This window comes from Bos taurus, chromosome 23 (assembly GCF_002263795.3).
Source record: "Bos taurus isolate L1 Dominette 01449 registration number 42190680 breed Hereford chromosome 23, ARS-UCD2.0, whole genome shotgun sequence".
Classification (NCBI taxonomy): domain Eukaryota; kingdom Metazoa; phylum Chordata; class Mammalia; order Artiodactyla; family Bovidae; genus Bos; species Bos taurus.
In genome coordinates this window covers 4,236,624-4,262,680 of record NC_037350.1, presented here as the reverse complement: position 1 = coordinate 4,262,680, position 26,057 = coordinate 4,236,624, and the positions used below count along the sequence as shown (strand labels likewise).

At 38.3% G+C, this 26,057-nt stretch overlaps 1 protein-coding gene across 3 annotated transcripts in view; it reads right to left on the bottom strand.

Annotated features, from left to right (window-relative positions):
* Positions 1-908: 908 nt before the first annotated feature.
* The window catches only part of COL21A1 (collagen type XXI alpha 1 chain), a 234,927-nt gene continuing 209,778 nt past the window's right edge, over positions 909-26,057 (bottom strand). For 2 of the 3 annotated variants that reach the window (XM_059880512.1, XM_059880511.1), the window contains 12 exons: positions 23,912-23,965; positions 22,256-22,309; positions 18,762-18,815; positions 17,113-17,184; positions 14,727-14,762; positions 12,831-12,875; positions 7,526-7,558; positions 6,788-6,934; positions 6,645-6,699; positions 5,937-6,137; positions 4,063-4,140; positions 909-2,190 (listed from right to left, as the gene is read on the bottom strand). In XM_059880512.1, the coding sequence (XP_059736495.1) occupies positions 2,003-2,190; positions 4,063-4,140; positions 5,937-6,137; positions 6,645-6,699; positions 6,788-6,934; positions 7,526-7,558; positions 12,831-12,875; positions 14,727-14,762; positions 17,113-17,184; positions 18,762-18,815; positions 22,256-22,309; positions 23,912-23,965 (1,017 nt within the window). In that variant the 3' untranslated portion in view covers positions 909-2,002. Of the gene's footprint in view, positions 2,191-4,062; positions 4,141-5,936; positions 6,138-6,644; positions 6,700-6,787; positions 6,935-7,521; positions 7,559-12,830; positions 12,876-14,726; positions 14,763-17,112; positions 17,185-18,761; positions 18,816-22,255; positions 22,310-23,911; positions 23,966-26,057 lie in introns of all 3 variants that reach the window. The other variant, XM_024983804.2, reaches the window with a different exon arrangement.

The window sequence follows — 26,057 nt, the reverse complement described above, 5'->3', positions numbered from 1 at the left end:
GAAGGGAAGGGATGCAGAGACAAGGGAGGAGCAGTCAGGAAACACCAGCACAGCCCTGGGGCAGGGTCCTGGCCCCCCAGGAACTAAAGCCCCAATAAATGGCAGATGTCAGCATTCTTCATTCCAGAGAAGACCAGCCGGGGCCAGATTAAAGGAACCAGAGAAGCTCACCAAGAGATCAAGAGGTCACCTGAGACCGGATTAGAGGAATGCAGACCCGGCACACACCGCACCGTATCAGCAACACTGCCTTTGAATCATTGCAATAAAAACTCCTCACCAAATCCTCCCAGGTTGAGACACACGCTTCCGAGGACAAGAGCCCACTGTGTCCCCTTCTGCCTGGCAAAGCAATAAAGCTATTCTTTTCTATTTTACCCAAAACTCTGTCTCTGAGATTCAATTTAGCACTGGAAAACAGAGGCTGAGTTTTCAGCATCACATGTGCTCCAAGCTGGTTGAAGGAAAAAGGGCAGAAAGGAAGTTCCCATTCTGCCCCTTCACCAGGTCTCCCAGAAAATGGTATAATTAGCAGGGGGAGTAGCTTGGTCAGGTCTAATAGACACCTGGGGCTTTGCTGGAGACAGAACACCAAAACAAGCCTTAAGCTGATTCAGCTGCTGAATGTATGGGCTTCAGTCCCCTCCAAGGTCCTCATCAAAGTCACAGAAGGACATGTCATCAATTAAGCTAAACTCTGGTCACCAGCCATTCCTGGGCAAGGAAGCAGGGGCTTTATCTGCCCAGGCGAGTGGCACACAACCCAGTTTCTGTGTTCTTATTTCATGTGAATCAGTCATTTAAAAATAGGGTAAATAATTTAATAAATTATACCCACTGAATAAATGATCACTGTGATGCATAATAAACTCAAAATCAGTTATAAGTAAGTATTAAAAAATGCTGCATTCAGGCTTTTACAAGATTTTATTGTACTTTGAATAACAAGCATGTAACAAATTTAGAGCATGATAAGGATGGAATATCTCAAGTTACATTCCTTACAAAAGCATTAAGTACAGTACACAAAGATTGTTTAAAATATTTTAAAGTCTGCTAAAAAATTATCAAGACATCCTAGGATCTATGGAGTTACCTTTCCTGTCAACTAGAGCACTGACTCCCATTAGCTTTGCTACAATAAAAGTTAACATATATGAACATACACATATAGTAAATGAAATGGAAAATGAAGGCATGCAACAAACATTCCAATTACTAAGCAGGTATGAAGAAGAAAGTATTTTTAGTGTTTCTGAACTCATGATTCCTTTGAACACATTGACCAGGTCTAATGAACCTTTTTCTCCAGAATGTTTTTAATGGTTCATATTTAGACCATTCCCAATGCAATCATTACTCTTTTTCAGCATCATCATTCATTGAATCATCTGAGAACTTGCAAATGGAGTAAGAAACACATCAATCTCTTTCACAGGTGATATTCAAAACACTGAACGACCAACAGTCCATCACCCCTGTCTGATAAGCACAGACACCGGAATAGTGCTCATGTGGTGATGCAGTCTGTTCCCAAGCTGAATATCAGCCCTGATCTCATTTCCCGCGGCCAGATGCACGTTTCAGCTAAGGTAGAAGAATGAGCTATGAAACATGAAATTCACACAGACAAGAAATTGAACTCAAATACTCTGCTGCACGGAGGCTGAACGTGAAACTTTTCACAGTGACTGCAACTGACTGGCTGACAGGCAATGGTGGGTTGTTTTTTTTTGTATTCAACTTTGATTAAAACAAATGGACTCACAAGAAACCCTTGAGATTTAGTTAATGCTACCAATCTCAAGGCTCCGAAGAACTGAGGAGCCTTTAAAATCAGTATACGTGACCTTTTCTATATTTTTCCTTAAGGAAAAAACAATAATAAAAACACCGAGGTACTTGAGTTTCTTTTCAAGGGATTACTGTTGTTATCTTCCTGAGATGCAAAGACCACAAAAGAAGAGCACCATGCCGAGGCTGCTGGACGAGGCACCAGAAACTAATAGTTTGGTCCTTTTCGAAAGGGGTCTCTTCCAACAATGACACTAAAACACAGCGATGGATCACAGATGCCCGGGGCGCCTGGCTGTCCTTGGATTCCGGGTTTTCCGTGGTCTCCATCTTTGCCGGGGAGGCCTGGGTCTCCAGGAGGACCTTCTTTGCTTATTCCAGGGGGGCCCTCTGGACCTATGATGGAACATTAGCAACATATGAACACAGAGTTCGTTTCTGGTGCTGACACAGCTGAATCTGTAAAACATGTAAACTGGAAAAGAGACTCTCTTCAACATTTTACATATTTGCACTCAAAGTGGAAAGAGAAGGAATCCTCTTGATAATTCTATATGCCTTCCATTTGGAAAAGAACTATCCAAAAATAATTTTCCAAAACTAAGCCAAGCTGTGTTATTACAGAAATCATGCAGCTAATGAAGACACAGAGCTAACATTTTAAGATTTCAATTTGTGGATTTCACAATTTAAAAAATTTAAGATTTCAATTTGCAGCTAAACTATTTCTTACTTTCAGCTTACTTTTGCCAATATTATTTTAAATTTGCCAGTAATATATCAGTAAGCGAAAACTTTAATGAAGTCACTTTTGTGCCATATTTGCAGTCAAAATGATTATTTTCATTATAGGTATATAGTTTCCACATTGAAATACATTGTCATTAGCATAATATCATAATAATCCATACACAAAGGTATTATAACACCAATTTGTAAACCATAATTTAGTTCAACTAGCATGCTCAAAGAAAGGAAAATTAAATCAAGACACTGGCCTTTTAAAGTTGGTGACCGAAATATTTAGGTTTGGGGATGGAGCAATGTGGTTTGGGAGCACTCTCTATCACTAATAGTTCCTGCTATTACCACTAATAAATGTTTATTCAACACTTAACTGCTGCTGCTGCCAAGTCACTTCAGTCGTGTCCGACTCTGTGCGACCCCATAGACAGCAGCCCACCAGGCTCCCCCGTCCCCGGGATTCTCCAGGCAAGAACACTGGAGTGGGTTGCCATTTCCTTCTCCAATGCATGAAAGTTGTTCAAAACGCTTTGTATACAAATTATTGAATCATCTGCTCCACCTAAAAGCCTCAAAAAGTAGTAACATCTAAAATAATAATGATGATACACATTTATTGAAAACACAGCTTTGGTTGTCATACACTGTCTGAAGGCACAACGTATATTAACTCATTTAATCATCCATCAGTGTCATGATACAAAGAAAGCCGAGTGCCAAAGAACTGATGCTTCTGAACTGTGATGTTGCAGAAGACTCTTAAGAGTCCCTTGGGCTGCAAGGAGATCCAACCAGTCCATCCTAAAGGAAATCACTCCTGAATATTCATCAGAAGGACTGATGCTGAAGCTGAAACTCCAATACTTTGGCCACCTGATGTGAAGAGCTGACTCATATGAAAAGACCCTGATGCTGGGAATGATTGAAGGCAGGAGGAGAAGGGGACAACAGAGGATGAGATGGTTGGATGTCATCACCGACTCAATGGACATGAGTTTAGTAAACTCCGGGAGTTGGTGACAGACAGGGAAGCCTGGTGTGCTGCAGTTCATGGGGTTGCAAAGAGTTGGACACAACTGAGCGAACGAACTGAACTGAACTGAAATGACATCTTATCACTATTTTACAAATGAGAAAACTGAGGGAAAGCAAAGTTAACACAGCTAGCAGAGTTTGGCTTTTGAGTCCATTTCAGCTTTATTTTGTGTCCCTGAGAATCATAAAGATAAGATAGTGATACAGACAGTGATATACATTAGATAGGCATGAGCAACTGAAACCATATGAGAGCTAGTCTAAGGAGTGGTATTCTAAAGAACTGAAATGATAAATGAGAGGGAATCTTGAATGATTCATGAATGTAATATAGGATAAAACTTCTAGTAGTTAGATCTCAATGTGCTGAATGTGAATCACTCAAAAAAGGAAAGAAAAGTCTTGATTTCAAATCTTTGGACATAGATCTATGGTGATTTTCCTAAAGCAAAATGTGCAGGAACACTTATGAGCATCACCAGTTCTTACCTGGGGGACCAGGAGGACCTTGTGCTCCAGGGTACCCAAGTCCTTGGCTCCCCTTTGCCCCGTTCCGTCCAGGGAGGCCTGCAGAGTGTCAGAGAGGTGAATAAGCTTACTTTTCCCATAAAATCACTTCCTCCTAGATTGTTTCTTTCAAAGCTGTTAATATATACATTAAAGAAAAATAAATCTTTAAAAAAAGTTTCACCTACTTATTATTACTTACCACCTATTTATTATTACTAATGGGAAAGAATTTTTTAAGCCACAATTTTTAAAATGATTAATGGTCTAGAAACATAATGAGATTAAATATTAAGAAAGGGAAATTATTGGAATTAATTTTGAAATTATTTAGCCCTTTCTGTTAATCATAGCTGTTCCTTTGATGAAACATCTAAATTGTTCAAATCATATTAAATTAAAAGGAAATAATTATCAACCAACATTTCACATAAACATTCAGAGGCAAAGAGCAGTTAAGTTGTGGCCTACTATTAGAAAGTTTGGTTGCAAAACCTAATTTTTTTTTTCTTTAAGATTTTTTTTTTAATGTGGACCATTTTTAATGTTTTTATTGCATTTGACACAACACTGCCTCCACTATTTTTTTTCTTAATTTTTTTATGGTTGGCAACATTTTTATTTATTTATTTTTTTAACCATTTATCATTTATTTATTATTATTATTTTTTTTTACTTTACAATATTGTATTGGTTTTGCCATACATCAACATGAATCCACCACGGGTGTACACGTGTTCCCCCTCCTGAACACCCCTCCCCCCTCCCTCCCCGTACCATCCCTCTGGGTCATCCCAGTGCACCAGCCCCAAGCATCCTGTATCCGGCATCGAACCTGGACTGGCGATTCGTTTCTTATATGATATTATACATGTTTCAATGCCATTCTCCCAAATCATCCCCCGCCCCGCTCCCTCTCCCACAGAGTCCAAAAGACTGTTCTATACATCTGTGTCTCTTTTGCTGTCTCGCATACAGGGTTATCGTTACCATCTTTCTAAATTCCATATATATGCGTTAGTATACTGTATTGGTGTTTTTCTTTCTGGCTTACTTCACTCTGTATAATAGGCTCCAGTTTCATCCACCTCATTAGAACTAATTCAAATGTATTCTTTTTAATGGCTGAGTACTACTCCATTGTGTATATGTACCACAGCTTTCTTATCCATTCCTCTGCTGATGGGCATCTAGGTTGCTTCCATGTCCTGGCTATTATAAACAGTGCTGCAATGAACATTGGGGTACACGTGTCTCTTTCAATTCTGATTTCCTCGGTGTGTGTGCCCAGCAGTGGGATTGCTGGGTCATAAGGCAGGGGAGATACCATGATCACTTTTTTTTTTTTAATGTTTTAGTTTTTTGGCCCTAAGACATGAGGGACTGCAGTTCATTGACCAGGGATCAAACCTACGCCCCATGTATTAGAAGGCTAAGCCTGAACCACTGGACCACCAGCAAAGTCTCTAATTTTTCTTATAATAGAAAACAATGTTGAATACAGTAACAGATGTTACCAAAGTCAAAATAAAGGAAATGGTGACTGTGATGTTCTATTTAAAGACATTATTGGACTCAAGCAAAATTTCTAAGTTCATTGTCAACATTTTCTGATTTACAAGTTCACATGCTTCATAACCTTGAACTTTCTCTCTTGACTTTCGGATATGCTTTCAAAAAATACAATAATTATTCTTTAACTCAGTTGACAAATTATTTAAAGATTTAGGGATAGAAAAATTTTTTGTCTTCAAGAAGACAAACATGAACTCTTGTCTATTAAATCACTTTAAGAGGTGAATACAAAAAAATATCTTTTTCTGTTGTTCATTTGCTTACACATACAAACTAAGTACCTTTTAATCCTTTGACACCTGGGCGTCCTGGAGCTCCCATTAATCCGGGAACACCATCTCTTCCTGGCAAACCAGGGAATCCTCGGGGACCTTCTGGGCCCATGGGACCAGGTGGCCCTGGAATACCAGGGGAGCCGTGCTGGGGCTGGCAATGATCACAGCTTTGAATTCTTCCACTTTGAAGTAAGACAGGTAACTGGGCTTGAAAGCAAAGAAACCCCCACCCTTATGTTTAAATGGTGAATGGACATTAATAATATCACTTATAATTTTAAAAAAAGATTTACAGATGCTTAACTCTTGGCCAATAACTTCATTTCTAGAAATTTAACTAGGAAATATCCATTGCTGTTTACAATAATTTTATTATGGAAATTGCTTCAAATAAGGGGGGAAAGTACCTCCCTAAAAGAAACTGTTAAATTATAAGTGTCATATTGGGGAATAAAATTACTAGAATTACGTCAGAAAATAAAATTTAATCAATGGTGAAATAATAATAGATTACTTTATGAAAAAGATTACAAACGTTACCATGTAATGTTTGTAAAATACTTAAGGTAAAAATACTTATCTAGGAGAGACAAAGATGGATAAATGTCCTTTATTTTCTTCTTTATCTTACTTACACTTTTATAATTTCTACAAAAATATTTATATTACTTCTGAAATTTGAAAGTTATTAAAATCTGTATGTTTGAGACTTACCTCTTAATACATCAGTGCAAACTTGTCGAATAAACTGTTCTGAAAATTCTCTCCCCTGCATCAAATTATTCGGGGTTATAACATGGACATGCCAAGTACAAAGAATGAAATCATAAGAACTGTGAAAGAAGCAGAATACATACCGGCTTCCCATCCATTCCTGGGGGGCCCGGATCACCTGGTTGCCCAGGGGGCCCCTGGGGGCCCGGGGGCCCCATCTGACCATCCACCCCAGACTCTCCTTTGGCTCCAGTGGCACCTCGGGCACCAGGCTCTCCCTTTTCACCCATCTAAAAACAAGAGAAATCGTCAGAAGTTCTATTTAAATATTTCAGGAGGTATAATTGCACCATAAAATATGTCCTCAAGAACACAGATATGAATAAATACAAACATATATCTAAACTATACAGGTAACTGCTGGGAAACACCATAATTGATCAGGAGGGAAATTTCATACCATATTAAACAGCAATTTATCCATCCAATCAACCACCCATCCAACCCTACAAATAACTGTTACTTAGTACATATATTGATTAGGCAATATGCATAGTACCAGAGATACATCAGTGACCGCGACAGTCTTGTTCCCACAGAGTTTAAATTCTAGCGGTAGGCATAGAGATGCATAATAGTCCTCATTGGAAAATATGCAGAAAAACAGTTCCTAATTTAGAATAGGAATCAATACTATTGACAAATGCGTACCATTTCATACCTAATTCAGTGAACCTGCAAATTCTGAAAATCTCTATTTAGGAACTATTGAAGAACATGAAAGATATTTTCTGTTTGGAATGTCAACAGCTAGATTTATTTATACAGTACTGAAAATTAAGCCGTGAGGACTGGACAGCATAATACAAGAAGAAACATACCTCTCCTTTTGCACCGTGATGGCCTTGAATTCCCTTTAAAAATTAATAGGAAAAAAAATGTGCAAGTTACAGTACTAGCAATGTGGCATGTACCCTTTAGACATATTTAATCAAACTTTAATTTTTGGTTTGGAAGAGAGCAATAGAAATAGTGACAAAATTATATATATAAGAGACCTTTTTAAAGGAGACTAAGAAAAGGCTACCCACTCCAGTATTCTGGCCTGGAGAATCCCGTGGACTATACAACTCCGTGGGGTCGCAAAGAGTCGGACACGACTGAGGGACTTTCACTAATGACTAGGAAATACACTAAATGAATAATATAAAAGGGTTAATTTATATAACTTTCATTTGTCTATATGAATATTTTCATATGATGAAGGTCAAATATGTAGGTTAGAATGTCATTCTATCTAAATTCTTTTAAAACTCTACTCTTATTTTAAAATATATTACTAGTTTAAGGAAAATTAAAACTCAAGTCAGAGAATATACCCAATATTTAATAATAACTATAAATGGAGTATAGCCTTTAAAAATTGCAAATCACTATATTGTAAACCTTATATATAATTGTACACTAACTATACTTCAATAAAAAGCTCAAATCAGTAAAAAAAAAAAAAAAAAGGAATATTTATTTTTTTATTCAGTGATTAAGATTCTATTTTTTTTTCAAATTTGTGTTCTTAAAGTTAAATTTTATTTGAGTACTATAGATAAACAATGGGTTAAAGAAAAGATAACATAGGGAAGAAAAACATACTGTCCTATGCTTAAGTCACTCACGGCTGGAAATTCAGAGATTAGGAAAGCAGCATGTTAGTGTGAAGTCAAGTGGGCCTTAGGAAGCATTACTATGAACAAAGCTAGTGGAGATGATTCAATTGCAGCTGAGCTATTTCAAATCGTAAAAGATGATGCTGTGGAAGTGCTGCACTCAATAAGGCAGGAAATTTGTAAAATTCAGTAGTGGCCACAGGACTAGAAAAGGTCAGTTTTCATTCCAGTCTCAAAGAAGGGCAATGCCAAAGAATGTTCAAACTACTGTACAATTGCACTCATTTCACACGCTAGCAAGGTAATGCTTAAAATCCTTCAAGCCAGGCTTCAACAGTACACAAATTGAGAACTTCCAGGTGTATGAGCTGGATTTAGAAAAGGCTGAGGAACCAGAGATCAAGTTGCCCACATCCACTGAATCAGAGAAAAAACAAGAGAATTCCAGAAAAGCATCTTCTTCTGCTTCATTGACTACATGAAAGCCTTTTACTGTGTGGATCACAAAAATCTGTGGAAAACTCTTAAAGAAATAGAAATACCAGATCACCTTACTTGCCTCCTGATAAACCTGTAAGCAAGTCAAGAAGCAATAGTTAGAACTGGACATGGAACAAAGGACTGGTTCAAAATTGGGAAAGGAGTACCCTGCTTATTTAACTTATATGCAGAGCACATTAAGCAAAACACTGGGCTGGATGAAGTACAAGCTAGAATAAAGATTGCCGGGAGAAATAGCAATTACCTCAGATATGCAGATGACACCACCCTTAGGGCAGAAAGGGAAGAACTAAAGACCCTCTTGGTGAAAGTGAAAGAGGAGAGTGAAAAAGTTGGCTTAAAACTCAACATTCAGAAAACTAAGATTATGGCATCTGGTCCCATCACTTCATGGGAAATAGATGGGGAAACAGTGGAAACAGTGATAGACTTTATTTTCTTGGGCTTCAAAATCACTGCAGATTGTGACTGCAGCCATGAAGTTAAAAAATGCTTGCTCCTTGGAAGACAAGTTATGGCCAACCTAGACAGTATATTAAAAGGCAGAGACATTACTTTGCCATCAAAGATCCAGACTCTAGTCAAAGCTATGGTCTTTCCAGTAGTCACGTATGGATGTAAGAATTGGACCATAAAGAAGGCTGAGTGTCAAACTGATGCTTTTGAATTGTGGCACTGGAAAAGACTTGAGATTTCCTTGGACTGCAAGGAGATCAAACCAGTCCATCCTAAAGGAAATCAGTCCTGAATGTTCATTGAAGGACTGATGCTGAAGCTGAAAGCTCCAATACTTTGACCACCTGATGTGAACAGCCAACTCAATGGAAAAGATCCTGATGTTGGGAAAGATTAAGGGCAGGGGGAGAAGGGGACGACAGAGGATGAGATGGTTCGATGTCATTATCAACTCAAAGGGCATGAGTTTGAGGAAACTCTGGGGTATAGTTAAGGACAGGGAAGCCTGATATGCTGCAGTCCATGGGGTTGCAAAGAGTCAGACACAACTTAGCAACTGAACAACACAAATTTTGTACAATGGGCTTCTCAAGTGTCATTAGTGCTAAAGAACCCGCCTGCCAATGCAGGAGACCCAAGAGATGCAGGTTTGATCCCTGGGTTGGGAAGATCCCCTGGAGAAGGGAAAGGCTACCCACTCCAGTGTTCTGGCCTGAAGAATCCCATGGACAGAGGAGCCATAGGAGAGTGAGACGTGACCGATGCAACGTAGCATGCATATGTGCATGTTGACCAACATGGCAGTTTTTTCTTCCCATGATATAAACTAGGGCCCTTTACCTGAAGCTTTCTCACCATCACAATCATGGGATACATCTGAATGGTTCCTTTAAAGTTTTTCCTCTTATCTTGTACATAGTCATTCCAATGACATTTTTGAGAGATGATAAGAACCTTTAGGAAATACACTAGAATTTTTTGTTTTTGAAATTTATTGTACATTCAGGCTCCAAAATCACCCAGTATTAGTTTAGAACAAAGGGTAGAGCTTTCACAATACACAGGAGGGATTTCATTAATCAACTTTATTATTTTTTATTGAAATATAGTTGATCATTAATCAACTTTTAAAGTTAAAAATTCGTGTTCTGCAATTCAATATAAAATTCAGTGTATAACATCTCAATATGAAATTCAGTGTATAACAAACATTTCAATAGAGAATTCCATGTATAACAATGAAGTTTGAGGATTTATGTTGATTTATTTCTAGGTTCCTTCAACATGAAGATACAAATGAGGCAGAAGAAAAAATTAGGGAAAAATCAAGGTTTGGCACAGAATAAGGGAGATTCTCAAAACTTGAGCATAAAGACACTAAATTTTAGTTTTCATATAAAAATCAATCAGTGAGTAAAACACTCTTTGTCAAGCCATTCTTTAAATATAGAGGTTTCTGAAGAAATGCAGATATGTCCCCTACCAGATAGAATCCTGCAATTGGATCCAGGTAAGGGGAAAGATAAAAGATAAAAGGATAAAAGCTCCCAGGACTAGAACCAAATTAGAGCTGAAACTGAAAACAGCTGTCAGCTGAGAATCCACTTAGATGATCTTGTGAGAGAAACATTTGCTTGGACCCCATTCATAACAAGAAGGCCAAAAAAAAATCAAATCGTACACGTGCAGCACTTGGTAGGATGACAGGTAACTTAGGGCTTTGTTTACTTAGAGGGGTGGGACAACCGCTTAGCAGCTGAGGCCACAGCTGCCCTGACGCCTCTGCAGACTCGGGTCATGGTGGTAGAAACGCAGCTTCCAACCCACCCAGGACAGAGCTTTCCAGCAAACCCAAATCCTGCGTTGGGGGAGGCAGACTTGCTTTTTCTCTTGGGAAGTGAGAAAAAAAAAAAAAAGATGTTAAGGGAACCTTGCCAAGGGTGTCCTCTGTCAACCAGTGAGCTAGCCGCCAAATTGTGCGCTCAGAATCCAAAGGAAATAGGCTCCTATCGGAGATTCTGTGAGTAAAAGGTGGGAGGACCGGCCGGGGTCGTGGAGGCTGACGCATGGAGAGGTGAGGCTCTCCTGTGAGAAGAGCCGTGCACAGATGCTGTGTGGTTAACCTGGGGAAGCAGAGCAGGGCGGCGAGGAGCAGGGACAGAGCTGCCTGTCATCCGGCGGTTTACCATGGGGCGAAGGGGCCCAAACTGAGGAGACCTTTCTTCCTGACCATCACTGCACACAGGCGTTCACTGCACACGGGCGGACCTGGTCCTGTGCGCTCTCAGTGATGCCTGCTCTGAAGCCCAGCTTCTAGGCTCTCAATTTCCCAACATCCAACGCTCACCTTTCATCTAAGACGCGCCCGGGGCCCTGTGCTTTCAAACACATGCCTTCCCACCCGCCAGGCCCTCTCCCATTCCTCCAAGCGAGGGACCCAGAAACTCTGCCCTTGGAGCCGTCACCTCACGGTTTCATCCCCCTACCACCAGAATCAGTGCAACTACGGAATCTGCCTTATGCCCACACTCCCTATCAGTTGGATGATTTTATTTGTCCAGTTTGGCTCTGACTTAACCTACACACCACGTGACAATCTAACAGAAACATGGCTTCAGAGGAGGAGTTTAGTCAAAGAGGAAGAAAGTTAGCGCTGAAGCACACAGGTTACTATGTGTAAGACAGATAGCTGGTGGGACGTTGCCATGGAGCTCAGCCTAGAGCAATGGGATGGGGCTGGGAGGCAGGCTCAAGAGGGAGGGGATATATGTGTGTTTATGGCTGGTTCACATTGTCAGACAGCAGAAACCAACACAACATTGCAAAGCGATTATACTCCTATTAAAATTTTTCTTAAAAAGGAAGAAAAGCATGTATTATATATCCATTCCATGACAGTTCCCTGAGATGGGATTAACACATCTGTAGGGTAGCAAATTGTGTCTTTGAACAAACTAGAGGGAAACAAGTTGATTCTTTCACTACACAGGGCCTCAACTGCTCACATTTTAAGAAGGAAATAAAAGCTCAGCAATGGGTACAGAGATGTTGCTATGAACGGCTGCCTTGGGCCATTACTACTCCAAGAAGCAGGTGGAATTGTCTGCCTTCAGTCATTTTTTAAAATGTGGACCATTTTTAAAGTCTTTATTGAATTTATTACAACATTGCTTCTGTTTTTACATTTTGGATTTTTGGCTGAGAGACACGTGAGATCTCAGCTCCCTGACAAGGGATTGAAACAGCACTTCCTGCACGAGAAGGCAAAGTCCTAATCACAGGACACCAGGGCAGCCCCGGCCTTTAGTCATTTACTTGGTCAGAAATAAGTATTGAAAGTCAAGTTTCACAGCCACAGAGAGTATCAGCATGGGAAAATAAAAATATAAATCGAACAATTAAAGCAAGCCCTGATCACCATCACCACGAGTATTCTCGTCCCTGTGCACTTAGAGTGCACACCACACCTCCCCTTCTCCTCAGTCATTTTTATTTGCAAGTAACTCTCTCTCAGTCTTGTTCAGTTATGTGATTCATTAATTCATTTTCCATTAAAAAAAAATACCTGGAATCCTGGAATCCCTGGTCTTCCATTTTCTCCCTTTTGACCCTTTAAAATTAAATAAATGTCATTTATTAGTTCACACATACATGATGCATTCACACATACAACGCATACTAGTACTTTGCTGCTATCTAGAACAAAGGTCACAAGAGCAGTGATGCAAATATGCAAAATGATGCAAGAGAAGAGAGGAAAAGAAGTGAGAGGAAAGTCAGCCTAACCTTAGAGTTAAAATTGATGGAGACAAGGAACAAACTACTGACTTTGGGGAACATGTAAATAGAACGTGTTAGACAATTGAGGGTTTTCTGCGGAGTCCATGCTCACGGCATGAAAACTTTAAAAATCCAGTGACTGTGGTCATTTTCTTAACTTCAATGGCATTATGTTTGGTGTGGATTATGCACATGTGAGGGCAAGAAGACCACTTTACAGACATTTTAAATTTAAAAGACATTTCTACATTTACACTGTAAAAAATATTTTGAATGAAGATCTTTCAATTGGGACAAATAAAGAAAACTTGATAAAGATACAAACATATTTGTCCATTCAATTAATATTTTGTATAAGACATCCATCTTGTATAAGACATTGGGCCAGACCCTGAAACACCACTATTTCATCCCTATGTTGAAAGGGTAATTAATATAGTCTAGTAAAACATACACCTAGATATACAATCAGTTAAAGATCTAGTGACTGAAATTTTAAATCACTCCTGAATAGCAGGTTTTTGTTTTTTTTTTCCATTTAGTTATACCCATGAATTCCCAGGGGCCCTGTTTGCTGGCAGGACCCTGCAACAGTGTCCCTATGTTGCCATCAAGTTGCTTACTGTGTAGTGCAGAAACTAAGCAAATTAATATCTTAAATATGCAGTTAAATTCCAAACTTCAAAGTGGCTAAGATTCTAAATCTCAACTGTTCTCAAAACAAAAACAAACTAATGTGCATGATAAAGGTATTAGCTGACCCGACAGTAGTAATCGTATTGCAGGATATAAATGGATCAAACCAACACCTTTTACACCTTCAACTTACTCAACTCACACATTTTTTGTGGTTGGGGGAAAGGGTGACTGGACTCAAGAAGACTAGTTAGAATGATGCTTCAGTCACCCAGGACCCATGACAAGAAATGACCAGGGTGGTGGATCTCAGAGAAGGGGCTTAATTCAACTTTCATTGTCTGAAACACATTGAGACTGTGACCCTAGCAGATTTTCATTCTGAAATTTTCTTTTATGCCTCCAGATATTCCAGAGTTTTGAACATCCTGGGAAATTTTGCAGTGTCTTTGTTTTATATGAAGCTTATTTTATGTAGCAAAACTCAGCCACTATCACTAAGCTTTGTAATTTTAAAAACATTTCTGAAATACTATCTGTCCAGATTTATAATTTTGGTCAGAAAAATCTTATGTATTTCTAGAACGTGAAAGACTGAAAGGCCGACAGATACAGTTTATTCCTTATCAGTGCGTCACTGATTCAGCCAGCAGCGTCCTATTCATGGACCAGCGGTCAGTTAAGGAAAAATCTCTTCTAGAGCCACTTGGACTGAGGTAGAACTGTCCTCACCTCTCAAAGCTGTCACACATTTCTTCTCTTCACCTTTTTCACTAAGACGTCCAAAACCAAATGTCCTTCTAATCACCCTAGATTTCTTCAGCCTGATCTAATTTTCTGGTATAATTCTCCTTCTTTTTATTAGTTTGAATATGTTTTATATGTAGAGTGAACAGTGTCTTATCAAATTTATTTGGGCATAAGTCATGTCAAATCATCTGGTGAAACCAACACACCACAAAGTGTATAAATGAACAGATATTACAAGAATAAAGCATAAAGTCCTGATTTTATTGCAAGCCAAAAAAAAAAGCCAGTAACGTACCTGAATGCCCCTTTCACCTTGATTTCCTTTGTCCCCCTGCAAAAAGGCAGTTTTATATGTAGCATAATATAATATATTCTGTAACCTTTCAAATAAACATGTTTTTCTTCAGCAAAGAAAAATACACGGTCTCATGCAAATTCCACAAGTGCCTTATATACAGAAGCTAACATAATATTTGGGAAGAGAGTAAAACCACATTATGTCAAAGTGATGTTCTAAATGAATACTTTCTTGTGCTCTTATATTCAAAAGAAAGTTTACTACAATTTCTTTGTTATAAGGAAGAAGAAAACTTTTCCATATTGATGACAATCTGAGGTTAAACAAAGAGAAGACAAACTTGTTTTATGAAATCAAACTGAAAAGTCTTCTTACTATTCAGCCAACAGTAGCCACAGATTTATAAGAAACAATGAAACAATGCTGAAATTGTATTTTAGAAAATATATGCTTCAAAAATTAACTTTTGGGGTAAAGTCATATACCATATTTTTGTTTCCTGGAGTTTCTCAGCCAGGAGAGATGTCTGAAACCAACTAGTTCAATGTCTTTGCTTTTATAATTAACACACAGATCAGGAAAGGTAAGCATTTGCCGAAAGTTGAACTTGGGCCATGCTATCCAAACATAGGGTTTTGTGCTTACAGCAAATAAAACACAGGTTTTCTTTTAACTGGCAAGTTTCTGAACAAGGAAATTCTCTAAATCCAAACATATATTCACATAGATTTAGTAAGTAAATCGGAGAAGGCAATGGCACCCCACTCCAGTACTCTTGCCTGGAAAATCCCAGGGACAGAGAAGCCTGGTAGGCTGCAGTCCATGGGGTCACTAGGAGTCGGATACTGAGCGACTTCACTTTCACTTTTCACTTTCATGCATTGGAGAAGGAAATGGCAACCCACTCCAGTGTTCTTGCCTGGAGAATCCCAGGGATGGAGAGCCTGGTGGGCTGCCGTCTATGGGGTCGCACAGAGTCGGACACAACTGACTTAGCAGCAGCAGCAGTAGCAGTAGTAAGTAAATACTATAGTCAATAGTATTAAATAAATACTAGCCACTAAGAGTCCAACACTTAATCACTGCTGTGTGGACCATCCTTGTGTCAGCAAGTGCTGCCTGCCACTCATCAGAGCAAAAAAGATCACTCTGGGGACAATAACCTAGGGCCCGAACAGATAACACATGAGGGATAGAAAAAATGAAATGATACAAAACTTGAAACAGCAAGGGATACAAAGATGGAGACATAGAATTTGTACCCTTTACGGAACAAAACTGGTACAGTCGCTTTTAACCTGGATGTTTAGATACTGACTCAGGGGTGTGGACTTCTCTGACAGATAGCCAGTTAAGTTCTTGCTCAAAGCCTTCAAGCCGACAATGATATTTATACAGATACAACTCAGAGCTTTTTTATTTAACGGGATAGAGAACCCAAGGGAATGCTATCTTATCTCACCAAAATATTTTATGTGAATATATAAGCCTTACATTTTAAACTCAAATTAACTTTAGATGAACTATTATGTAATATAATTATTTCAGAGAAAAGAATATCATGGTCAAGCATTCTGGTTGTAATTTTTATCATTTCAGACTTTTGCTTCAGTTTGGGAAAGATATTCATACTTTGGTTAAGAGTGGCTCGAGTTGAATATTTGGTAACCTGGAAGGGTTAGTTTTAAATTTACACTGCATCTGCTTCTGTGAGTTGAGCCCTTTTTTGTTATTGTTAGCATACACAATGGCCTGCCGGAGGGAGGGAACCTGAGCCACCTGTGAAGGACTGTCAGGAAGTGATACTAACACATCCCCCACCTGAGCCTTGCCATTCTATAGGAAACTTGCAAGGACTGAATAGTCTTTTTCCTTTGTTTCCTCACCTCCCCGATCTCTGATCCATAAAAGAACCCAGCAACCAGGCCCTGACAAGAAGGTTCTTTTGGGGCACTAGCCTGCATCTTCCTGGTCAGCTGGCTCCCCGATTAAAGTCTCTTCCTTGCCTCAAACCTCGTCTCTCGGATTCACTGACTTGTCGAGTGGAGAGCAGAGCGAGCTTTGGACTCGGTCACACTTTCCCTAAAAAATTCTTGACTCGCCTGGGTTGACTACTGAACAATATGAATTTACAGGATATTACTTAACTGTATGTTTTCTGATCTAACTTTTCCAAGGTCCTCACGCAGGAGACAGTACCCATGCAGGGACACAAAAGAGGGCACAGCTCTTGGCATGGGGTTGAGCACATTACGTGTGCGCCAAGTACGTAGGTCATCTCACTGCTGAATGTATCATTGGCCCTCCTATGCTACTTGCCCAAAAGAAAAACCTACATGTTCACAGCTGATTAACACTGAATTATGTATCCTAAAAATCATACCTTTTTCCCTTGAATTCCAGGTAAACCCAGGTATCCTGGTTCTCCTGGGGGACCCACCGCTCCTGGCTCTCCCTAAATAACACAGAAATCACATGAACATCGCAGACCCACTGCTTGTGAACAGCCCCACTGCTTGTATCTCTACATACATCTCAAATTTAAAACTGATAGTTAAAACTTTATGAACATTCAGAGTTATTATTACAGAACTAGTAAAGAGTGAAAAGTCCATGGATGTCCTAATAAAATTTTTTATGTTTCTTCCTATCTTTTCTAGTTAAGAAATTCTGAGAGCATATGATATTTGAAAGCTTCATAAATAGTTGGTATTTTTCTTATAACTTCAACAATAAAAAATTAAGCAGTGAAAATAATAAACATGGGTATTTCTCTTCGCATTTACTAATATTTTCTCTTCATCCTTGAAATTGCTTTTTCTCACAAATCCTCCTTTAAAAAACTTATTGTTATACAACTGGTAATAAAAAGAAGCAATAAAATTATTAAAAATTTCATTACCCAATATTTTTATTTGGTTATATATTTTCCCTCTACCTCTCACAAACATAGAGGCAACTTAGTTACCAAAATGTGCTATGTATGCATAATTTTATAATAAATTATTTACTTCAAAATATATTAATATTGAATTTTTTAATAACCATTATGTTTTAAAATTTTTAAATTATAGAACATCATTCAATTGTATTGATTTACCATATTTAATAAAATTCCTACTGCCAAACACTCATTTTCACCATTTTTATAAACAATATTGGGGTGAACATTCTTATCATTAAATATATACATTTATGATTTTTACTTTATATATCTGGAAAATTATTTTCTTAAACATAAATTCTTGAGCTGTTTTCAGAGCAAAGAATATTCTGTGTTATCTTAACTGAATTTTCTACTCCTTATCATGTCACAGGTATTATTTCCTTTCTTTTAAATGCCTTAAATAAGAAAGACTTACACTGTGAAAGTATATAATGATGATGTCTCAACAACATTTAGGTTAAAATTTTAAGAGATAGGATGTGCTCCTAAACATGCTTCATGGTGCTTTGGGTTTGCTTTGTTTGTTTTACTGTTAGTCCTAAACTCTTGTCACATTAACTAAAAATGGCTCTCTCTTGCGGAAACTAAGTTCTGTTCTCTTTGCTCACTGTGAGTTGTTGAGTATGACTCTAGATTTTTAAAGGCTAGAAAAGAATTTAAAATGACTGACATCAACTGTTTGGTTTGGAGGAAACTGGTAAGGCATTTGTGACTCCCAAACTGAAAATAAAGTCCCATCAATCATCAACCAAGGGACAGAACCACCCTGGGACACACACACTCTCATGCTCAGCCACAGAAGACAGTGATATTCTCTGGACCAGAGGGGATATTCACATTAGCAACCAACTTTTACCAGTTCTAGAAAAACCAAGGTATATGTCATGCCTTTATTACCCAAACTATGATAAAATATCCAAAACACAGAAATGAAATTGGCCCACATTCACCACTGGCTTTCAGGTACCTTAATTTCATCCTTCATTTCACATATCTTTTCTTAATACAACCGTTAATCTCACCAAAAAATGAGAAGACTGCATAGTTGAAAACATTCCCAAATACATCAAAACACAGTGAATTACCTTGAGCCCAGAAGCCCCAGGCAGCCCTTGAAGTCCAGGTTCGCCTTTAGTCCCCTGTCAATGCATCAAAATTATTTTAAATTTTGAATTTAGTCATCATATAGATATTTAGTCACCAGACATTTGAAGGAACATATTTTAAACAATTTTTACAGTTTCAACTTTCCAATCGTTTGAAAAATAGAATCTATATGTTAGGTCTTCTTATAAAGAAAAACTATTTTAAGCAAGGAAGTGAGTCTGCATATTTATAAAGTCTTCAGTGAGCCTGTTTGAAGCTGGTAGCTCCAAGTAACGGAGAAGGCAACGGCACCCCACTCCAGCACTCTTGCCTGGAAAATCCCATGGACGGAGGAGCCTGGTAGGCTGCAGTCCATGGGGTTGCTGAGGGTCGGACACAGTTTCCGACCCTCACTTCACTTTCACTTTTCACTTTCATGCATTGGAGAAGGAAATGCAACCCATTCCAGTGTTCTTGCCTGGAGAATCCCAGGGACGGGGGAGCCTGGTGGGCTGCCATCTATGGGGTAGCACAGAGTCGGACACGACTGAAGCGACTTAGCAGCAGCAGCAGCTCCAAGTAAAAACATCTTTAGGGACCAACCCTAATCAGCTAGGTCTGTGTTGCAGAGGCCAGACCCATGTATCTTAATAGCATCCTCTAGGCTGGAAATCATCCTTCCCTGTTTCACTTTCTCTGTAGAGCTCATTTTCAGTATGTAACTTAAGGAAAGAAAATTAGCCTCAAATGCACTTTTGAGCAGCTTTTGGAAGAAACATGTATCAGATAACGTTTAGTTTGCATGCTTTTTCAGAATTCCAGTACAGTCCTTGCTAACAGACACTTGGAAAGCAAGACCAAGTTGTTAGAGCAAAGCATGTAAGATAGGAAAACAGGACTGTTTATAAAAAGAGACAACCCGCCTCCTGGCTCATCAGGAGAGATTGTCAGAGGCGGTTCTGGCTTTCAAATATGCTCTGATACCTGAAATCATAACCCGGTCCATGTCTGGCAAAACCCTGTTATTAAAGAGGTTGGTGTGACACCCAGGAAAGGGGGGTGATGACCACCCAGAGTCAGGGCGGGTGTAGTGATCAGTAAAGAGAACCACCTTAATTCTCAGCTCATGTTGAGAACCACACAAACATAATATTTGCACTTAATTAAAGCATTTGTCACATTAACAGCATGATTATTCCATAGCATCATGGTTCCTTAAAATTTCTAATTTTACAGATGGTTAAGCTGAAACTCACAGGGGTGACAGCACTGGCTGAAAGTGATGTGACTTGATTATGTTAATGCACTTTGATATGATTTAGGTAATATTTTACAAAACTGGAATCTGGTATGGTAAAAAAGACTTACATGTGGTTCCACACCTATTCTAAAAACGAGTATTGTAGTGGAAATTGGAAGTTCTCTAAAGATCTACACAGATTCTCAGCATCATAGCTGCCTTGCTTGCAACAGCTTCATTGTCCTCCTGTTGACCTTATATCTGCTGATATTGTAGGCACTGTTTCCAAAAACATTAGTTGACACAACCGGAGGGAGACGGTAATATAGAGCAGCAGTCCCCAAAGTTCTTGGCATCAGGGACTGGTTTCGTGGAAGCCAAGGTTTCCGCAGACTGGGCGGGGGATGGTCCAGGTGGTAACACAAGTGATGGGGAGTGATGGGGAGCAGCAGATGAAGCTTCATTGCTCCCCCAGCCCTCACCTCCTGCTCTGTGGCCCAGTTCCCAACAGGCCGATACCAAGGCCCAGGGGTTGGGGACTCCTGATACAGAGGCAGGTAAGCTACAACCTGTGGGCTAAGTCAGCCCAACGCCTGTTTTTATAAATAAAGTTGTAAAGTTTATTTTTATAAATAAAGGAACACGGGTACACCCACGCAGCAGCTGCTTCTACATTCTAAGAGCAGGGCTGAGTGACCGCATCAGAAGCTGTATGGCCCTCAAAGACCAAAACACGTCCTGCCTGGTCCTTGGCAGAAAAACATTCTAAGACCTGAGCTAATACACTGCATGAAAAGAAGGTCAAACATGTCACTGAAAAGATTACATTTTAGAGGTATAATTTTAACATCTTGAGTCTATTTGAAACAAAATAGGTTCAAAAATAGATACTAAAAATCTGTTTTAACATCTTGAATCTATTTTAAAAATTGTTCAAGATGAGGGAAATCAAAGTTCATAGTGATTTATGTAAAAACAAACTGGGATGTTAGAATTACTTGACTCACCAGCCATATCAGCAGACCTGCCCAAGGGGTGGATGCCACAAATACATCGCTCTAAAATCTTTTATGGAAAGTCCAACAGATTTAACTGACCTCCAGCTCAGTGTGAGCCAACAATGGGAAGTGGCTAATTTTAAAACGCTGATAAAATCTTAGGCTGCAGTTCTTAGGAATTAGAGCATCCAGAATCACGGGAGACTCCATTGTATCCCAGTTATTTAAGGAGCATACAAAGACTCTACTTTTCTTGCAAAATGACCTTGAGAAATGATGGAGAAGGCCCATTTGGCAGGCAACACTTCCTACTGCTAGGATCCACAGTGTTCCAAGGACCCTCAGAGTTCACCCCTGGGAACAGGGCAGCTACTTTCCCTGACTCACTGGGTTCCCGTGACATTTTATCCTATCTCTTTCTCTAGGTACTTTAGAAATTCAAAGTAGAATAGATAAGACCATCTACTCATGTATGCCAGGATCTATTTCCCTGGTCTAGTTCAAGGATGAATGCTTTCAAAAGAGCAGATTCTATCACTTGCTTTCAGAAAGCTATCCTAGAATCTACTCATTAAATAGTCAAGAATAGTTTCTTAAGTCAAGCCAGAATCTACCCAACCTGATCCTCTAATAAGCCAAGAAAAAAAGAAATTCTCTTAGCACCTGACTCTGAACAGCTAGAAAATAGTTGAACCATGAAACTCAAAGAATTTCAGTTCTAACTTAAAAACAGCATCACCTGAAATCTCAATATATTTGTCAAGCTTGCCTTACTTTTTTAAAATGTGGAAGAGAATATGCCAACTAACGCCCAGTCCTGAGGGAGGAAACGCCTAATAAAACTCGTTACAAGGCATCTTACAAATAAAAATCCCACATATATTCCACAAAATAAAATACCAAAGAAGGGCTTGAAAGCTGGAAAAGTTACATCCCTCATCACTAGAGATGCTCTAGATAGAGGCTTGAGCACTGGTTCCTTAGAATTCTGGGTGTTGCTCAGTGCGCCGGAGCTACCAGTGAGGCTGGAGGGCTGTCACGAGGATCCTGGACTCCTTCCAGCTTAAACTAGGGCTGCTTCACATTACTGTGCTTTATATACTTGGTTTTCACCTGAGACTTCATTCCTCCAAGTGCTTGTCTATAGATTCACACCACATTCAAAATAACATCAGTGTAGTGAAAACTCTGACTGAAGTACATCAATGGTCATTTTGCACAGAGTCCTCGGTCTTATTAATTTCATTTTCTTTACCTTAGATCCTGGGGCTCCAGGCTGACCTGGTGAGCCATCGCTTCCCATCAAACCCTACATTTTAAGTGGGAATTGCAAGAGTAATTTAGAGAAGAATATTAAAAAGCAGTCAATCAATTTTCAAGTTATACAGTCCCATAATAATTAATCCACTAACATGTAATGCAATATATGGGAAACTTCCCTTCACACAACCAAATAAAGGAGAATAAAGAATCACGTTATGCAAGATAACATGAAGGCCAGCAAAGCCCTTACAACTGGTTGCTTAAATCACCTACCAATAGCAAAAATTACCGGAAAGCTAGTAAAAAACAACTGTAAAGAAAAGTTTATTTTCCAACACTCTGACTTTCTTCCTTTTGTCATGATGACCAACATTGAAATTTCTTCCTAGATATTATTTTGGTCAATTTTACTTACATTTTTTATTTTCTTGAATAATGTTTTTAAAGTGTTAAAATTTAATACATTCTCTGAATATAATAATCTGTAAGTTACAAATGGCTATATTTTTACTAATCATATGATTCAAAATAAAACACTGAATAACTACTCTAGCAACAAGGAACTAATTTAATTTAGATTCAATTTATATACTATTATATATATTAAAAACACTTGCTTTCTCTTTATCATAGCAAAAGAAATGTGATAAGCAATAATATTCAGTTAGCATTATCAGAAAACGGAATCTCAATATAGTCACACTGAAAAGACCATATCATCACTACTATGCTTTGCTATCAATTTAGGCTGTTATCACAACTATAAAATGTAAAATATACTACTCATAGCACAGTGTCTCAAATATTAGAAATATTAAATATACTTATTTTTGAAGTTCAATGAAGTTCTATTTAATACTTTCATTTTCTGGAAGCTAACTTAAATACTAGTATATAATTAAGTTTAATTTTTCAATGAAAAAATAATTTTGTCATGATGATGGAGGTAGAGGAAGAATATTCCATTCAAATCTTTCACCAAAATTTTATCAAATCTTTTCACAAGGTAAATACCTGCTTTTTAAACTTAAATAATTAAATGAAAAGTCAGAAACTATCAGATATTTTTTACTCAAAATAAAAGCTGTTACAGGCAATTTGATTCATAGGTTAAAATCCACATCACTTTTAGTAATAACTTTCAGAAATTTTTTATGGAGTCTTATATACCATAAGATTTTCATAACTTTTAGTATCAAACTCATATGTCCCTTTACTCCCAAAACTTCCAAAATTATTTTCTCACTAATTTAGGATCTTCCTATACAACCTGTTCTGAATGTATTCTTCCTTATTTGTATAAATTTGTAAATTATCTAAAAAATAAAAAAGAACATTTATTTTTAGACCTTTTCATGGTGCTCAGTTTTTTTGTTTTTGTTTTTTTAAATAAAGAGCTGAAGTATTTGTTTTCTGGTTTAGCTACAGTAAGAGCTCTTGATCTTTTCTTAGATAGCCAACTTTTTGAGCAGCTGAAGAAATCTATTCTCCTCTATAAAAATGGACAAAATCTTTTTCATACAAATGGATGGCAGTTGTGGAGCCTATGTGTCTCGTTGCTGAACACCTGCATTGTGTGAGGTTCAGAATGAGAAGTCTGGGTACATCGCAACACTATTTCACAGCCCACAGAATGACACTAACGTACAGGTATTCCCGGAGCTCCTTTCTTCCCTAGTGGTCCTGGAGGCCCAGTGTCTCCCTAAAAATCAAATACAGATAAAGTTTAAAATTGCAAACAATCAATTCATCATTAGGAATTTCCTAGCAAAGCATTCTGGAGAAGGAAATGGGAACCTACTCCAGTATTCTTGCCTGGAAAATTCCATGGACAAAGGAGCCTGACAGGCTATATAGTCCGTGGTGTCGCAGACTGGGACATGACTGAGCATATCGTAGCATTTAGATTTCAGCTTTGGGGATTGAGTGTTGACCTTATGCTCCAAGAATTTCTCTGAATCAAGAACAAAAGCTCTCATCATCTTTGAGGGAGTGCTGGTCTTATGAGAAGTAGGGGAAGTCTTCAAAGATCCTTTAATAAAACATACTCTCTATTACAACCATAATTATGAAGATTTGGAACTCTGCAGAAACCTCATTAGAGATAGAGATGCAGGAAACAAGAGGGCTGGGGGTGTTGAGGGTACATGCTCAGGTTTCAGGAAACGACACTGGGCGGCTGAACACCTACAAAGGCTTAAGACTCTCAAAGGCGGCTGAAGTGGTACACAGGCCTGCCAGCAGGGGGCAGCTAGGCTGACAGGATGCCTGCCTGCTAGGATGAAGCAATGAGCTCAGAATCAACGATCAAGACAGGGAAGCAGAAAACCACAAGACTGAGAATCAAGAGCAGTAACAATGAACTGCAGGTGTTAGAATGGCTAGAAACTGAATTCGGAACTATTATCTGAAATCTTTGCAAATGAAAGAACAGAATCATCAAAGACTATTAAGACTGAAAACAGAACAAGAGGCTATGAAGAATAAAAAAATGCTATTAGCACAGAGAACTATATTCAATATTTCCATGGTGGCTCAGCTGGTAAAGAATCTGCCTGCGATGTGGGAGACCTGGGTTTGATCTCTGGGTTGGGAAGATCCCCTGGAGAAGGGAAAGGCTACCCACTCCAGTGCTCTGGCCTGGAGATTTCCATGGACTGAATTGTCCATGGGGTTGCAAAGAGTTGGACACAACTGAGCAACTTTCATGTCACATAAGGAAAAAGAATCCAAAAACTCATTCAGTTTTATATATATATATATATGTGTGTGTGTGTGTGTGTGTATGTGTATATATGTATGTATATGTATATAAAAATAAAACTGAATGACCTTGCTGTATACTTGAAACTAACACAACACTGTAAATCAGCTGTACTTCAAGGAAAAAGAGTAAAAAGATACCATTAAAGTTTGAAATTCTAGAAATGAAAATTATGATTGCTTATATTTTTGTATCAACTGATGCTTTTAACAACAGGTTAGACACAGTAAAGGAAGAATAAATAGAAAATAAACATAACCAAAAAATTAACCAGAATTTAAGGATCAAGGATATGAAAGTAAGCAATTTATAAATGGAGAGGACAAAATTAGAAGGAATGAGATATGTCTAACTAGATTTTCTAGAAAGAGCAGAAAGTGGAGAATGAAGAGAAGTAACATGGACATTAACAGCCCACGTTGCTCAGAGTTAACAGAAATACCTACACAGAGCCAGAAAGGAAACTGAATTCCCACCAAGATGAATACAGATGAATCCATACCGAGACACATTGCACTGAGCTTTAAGAACACAAAACACAAATAAAATACCTTAAAGAATGCCAAAAGAAGGGACAGATCACTTGCAAAAGAATGGTGATTGGAACAAGAGCAGATTTTTCATAGTTAACCATGGAAGCCGGGAAATGATAGTAGAGAAACGTCAATGTATCAAGAGGAAATAATCATCAACCTCGAATTGTATACCCTACAAAAATCCTTTGTCAAACACAAAAGAGTAAAATAAAGGTATTAGTAATTAAATAAAAACTGAACATTTACAATCAAGACATCTGTACTAAAGGAATTTCTAAAGATATAGTTCAGGAAATAGAAAGCTTACCCTGAAAGGGTGGTCTAAAAGAACAAGATAGAAAGTAACCAAGTAAAATAGAAAGTGTGTGCGTAAATTCAAATTTATACTACCTGTATAAAACAACAAAAACAAATTGTAAGGTCAAAATAATAGCTTCCAAAATTAAATCATATTTGAACCATTAACTACGGCCATAAATGCGACAAAATATATT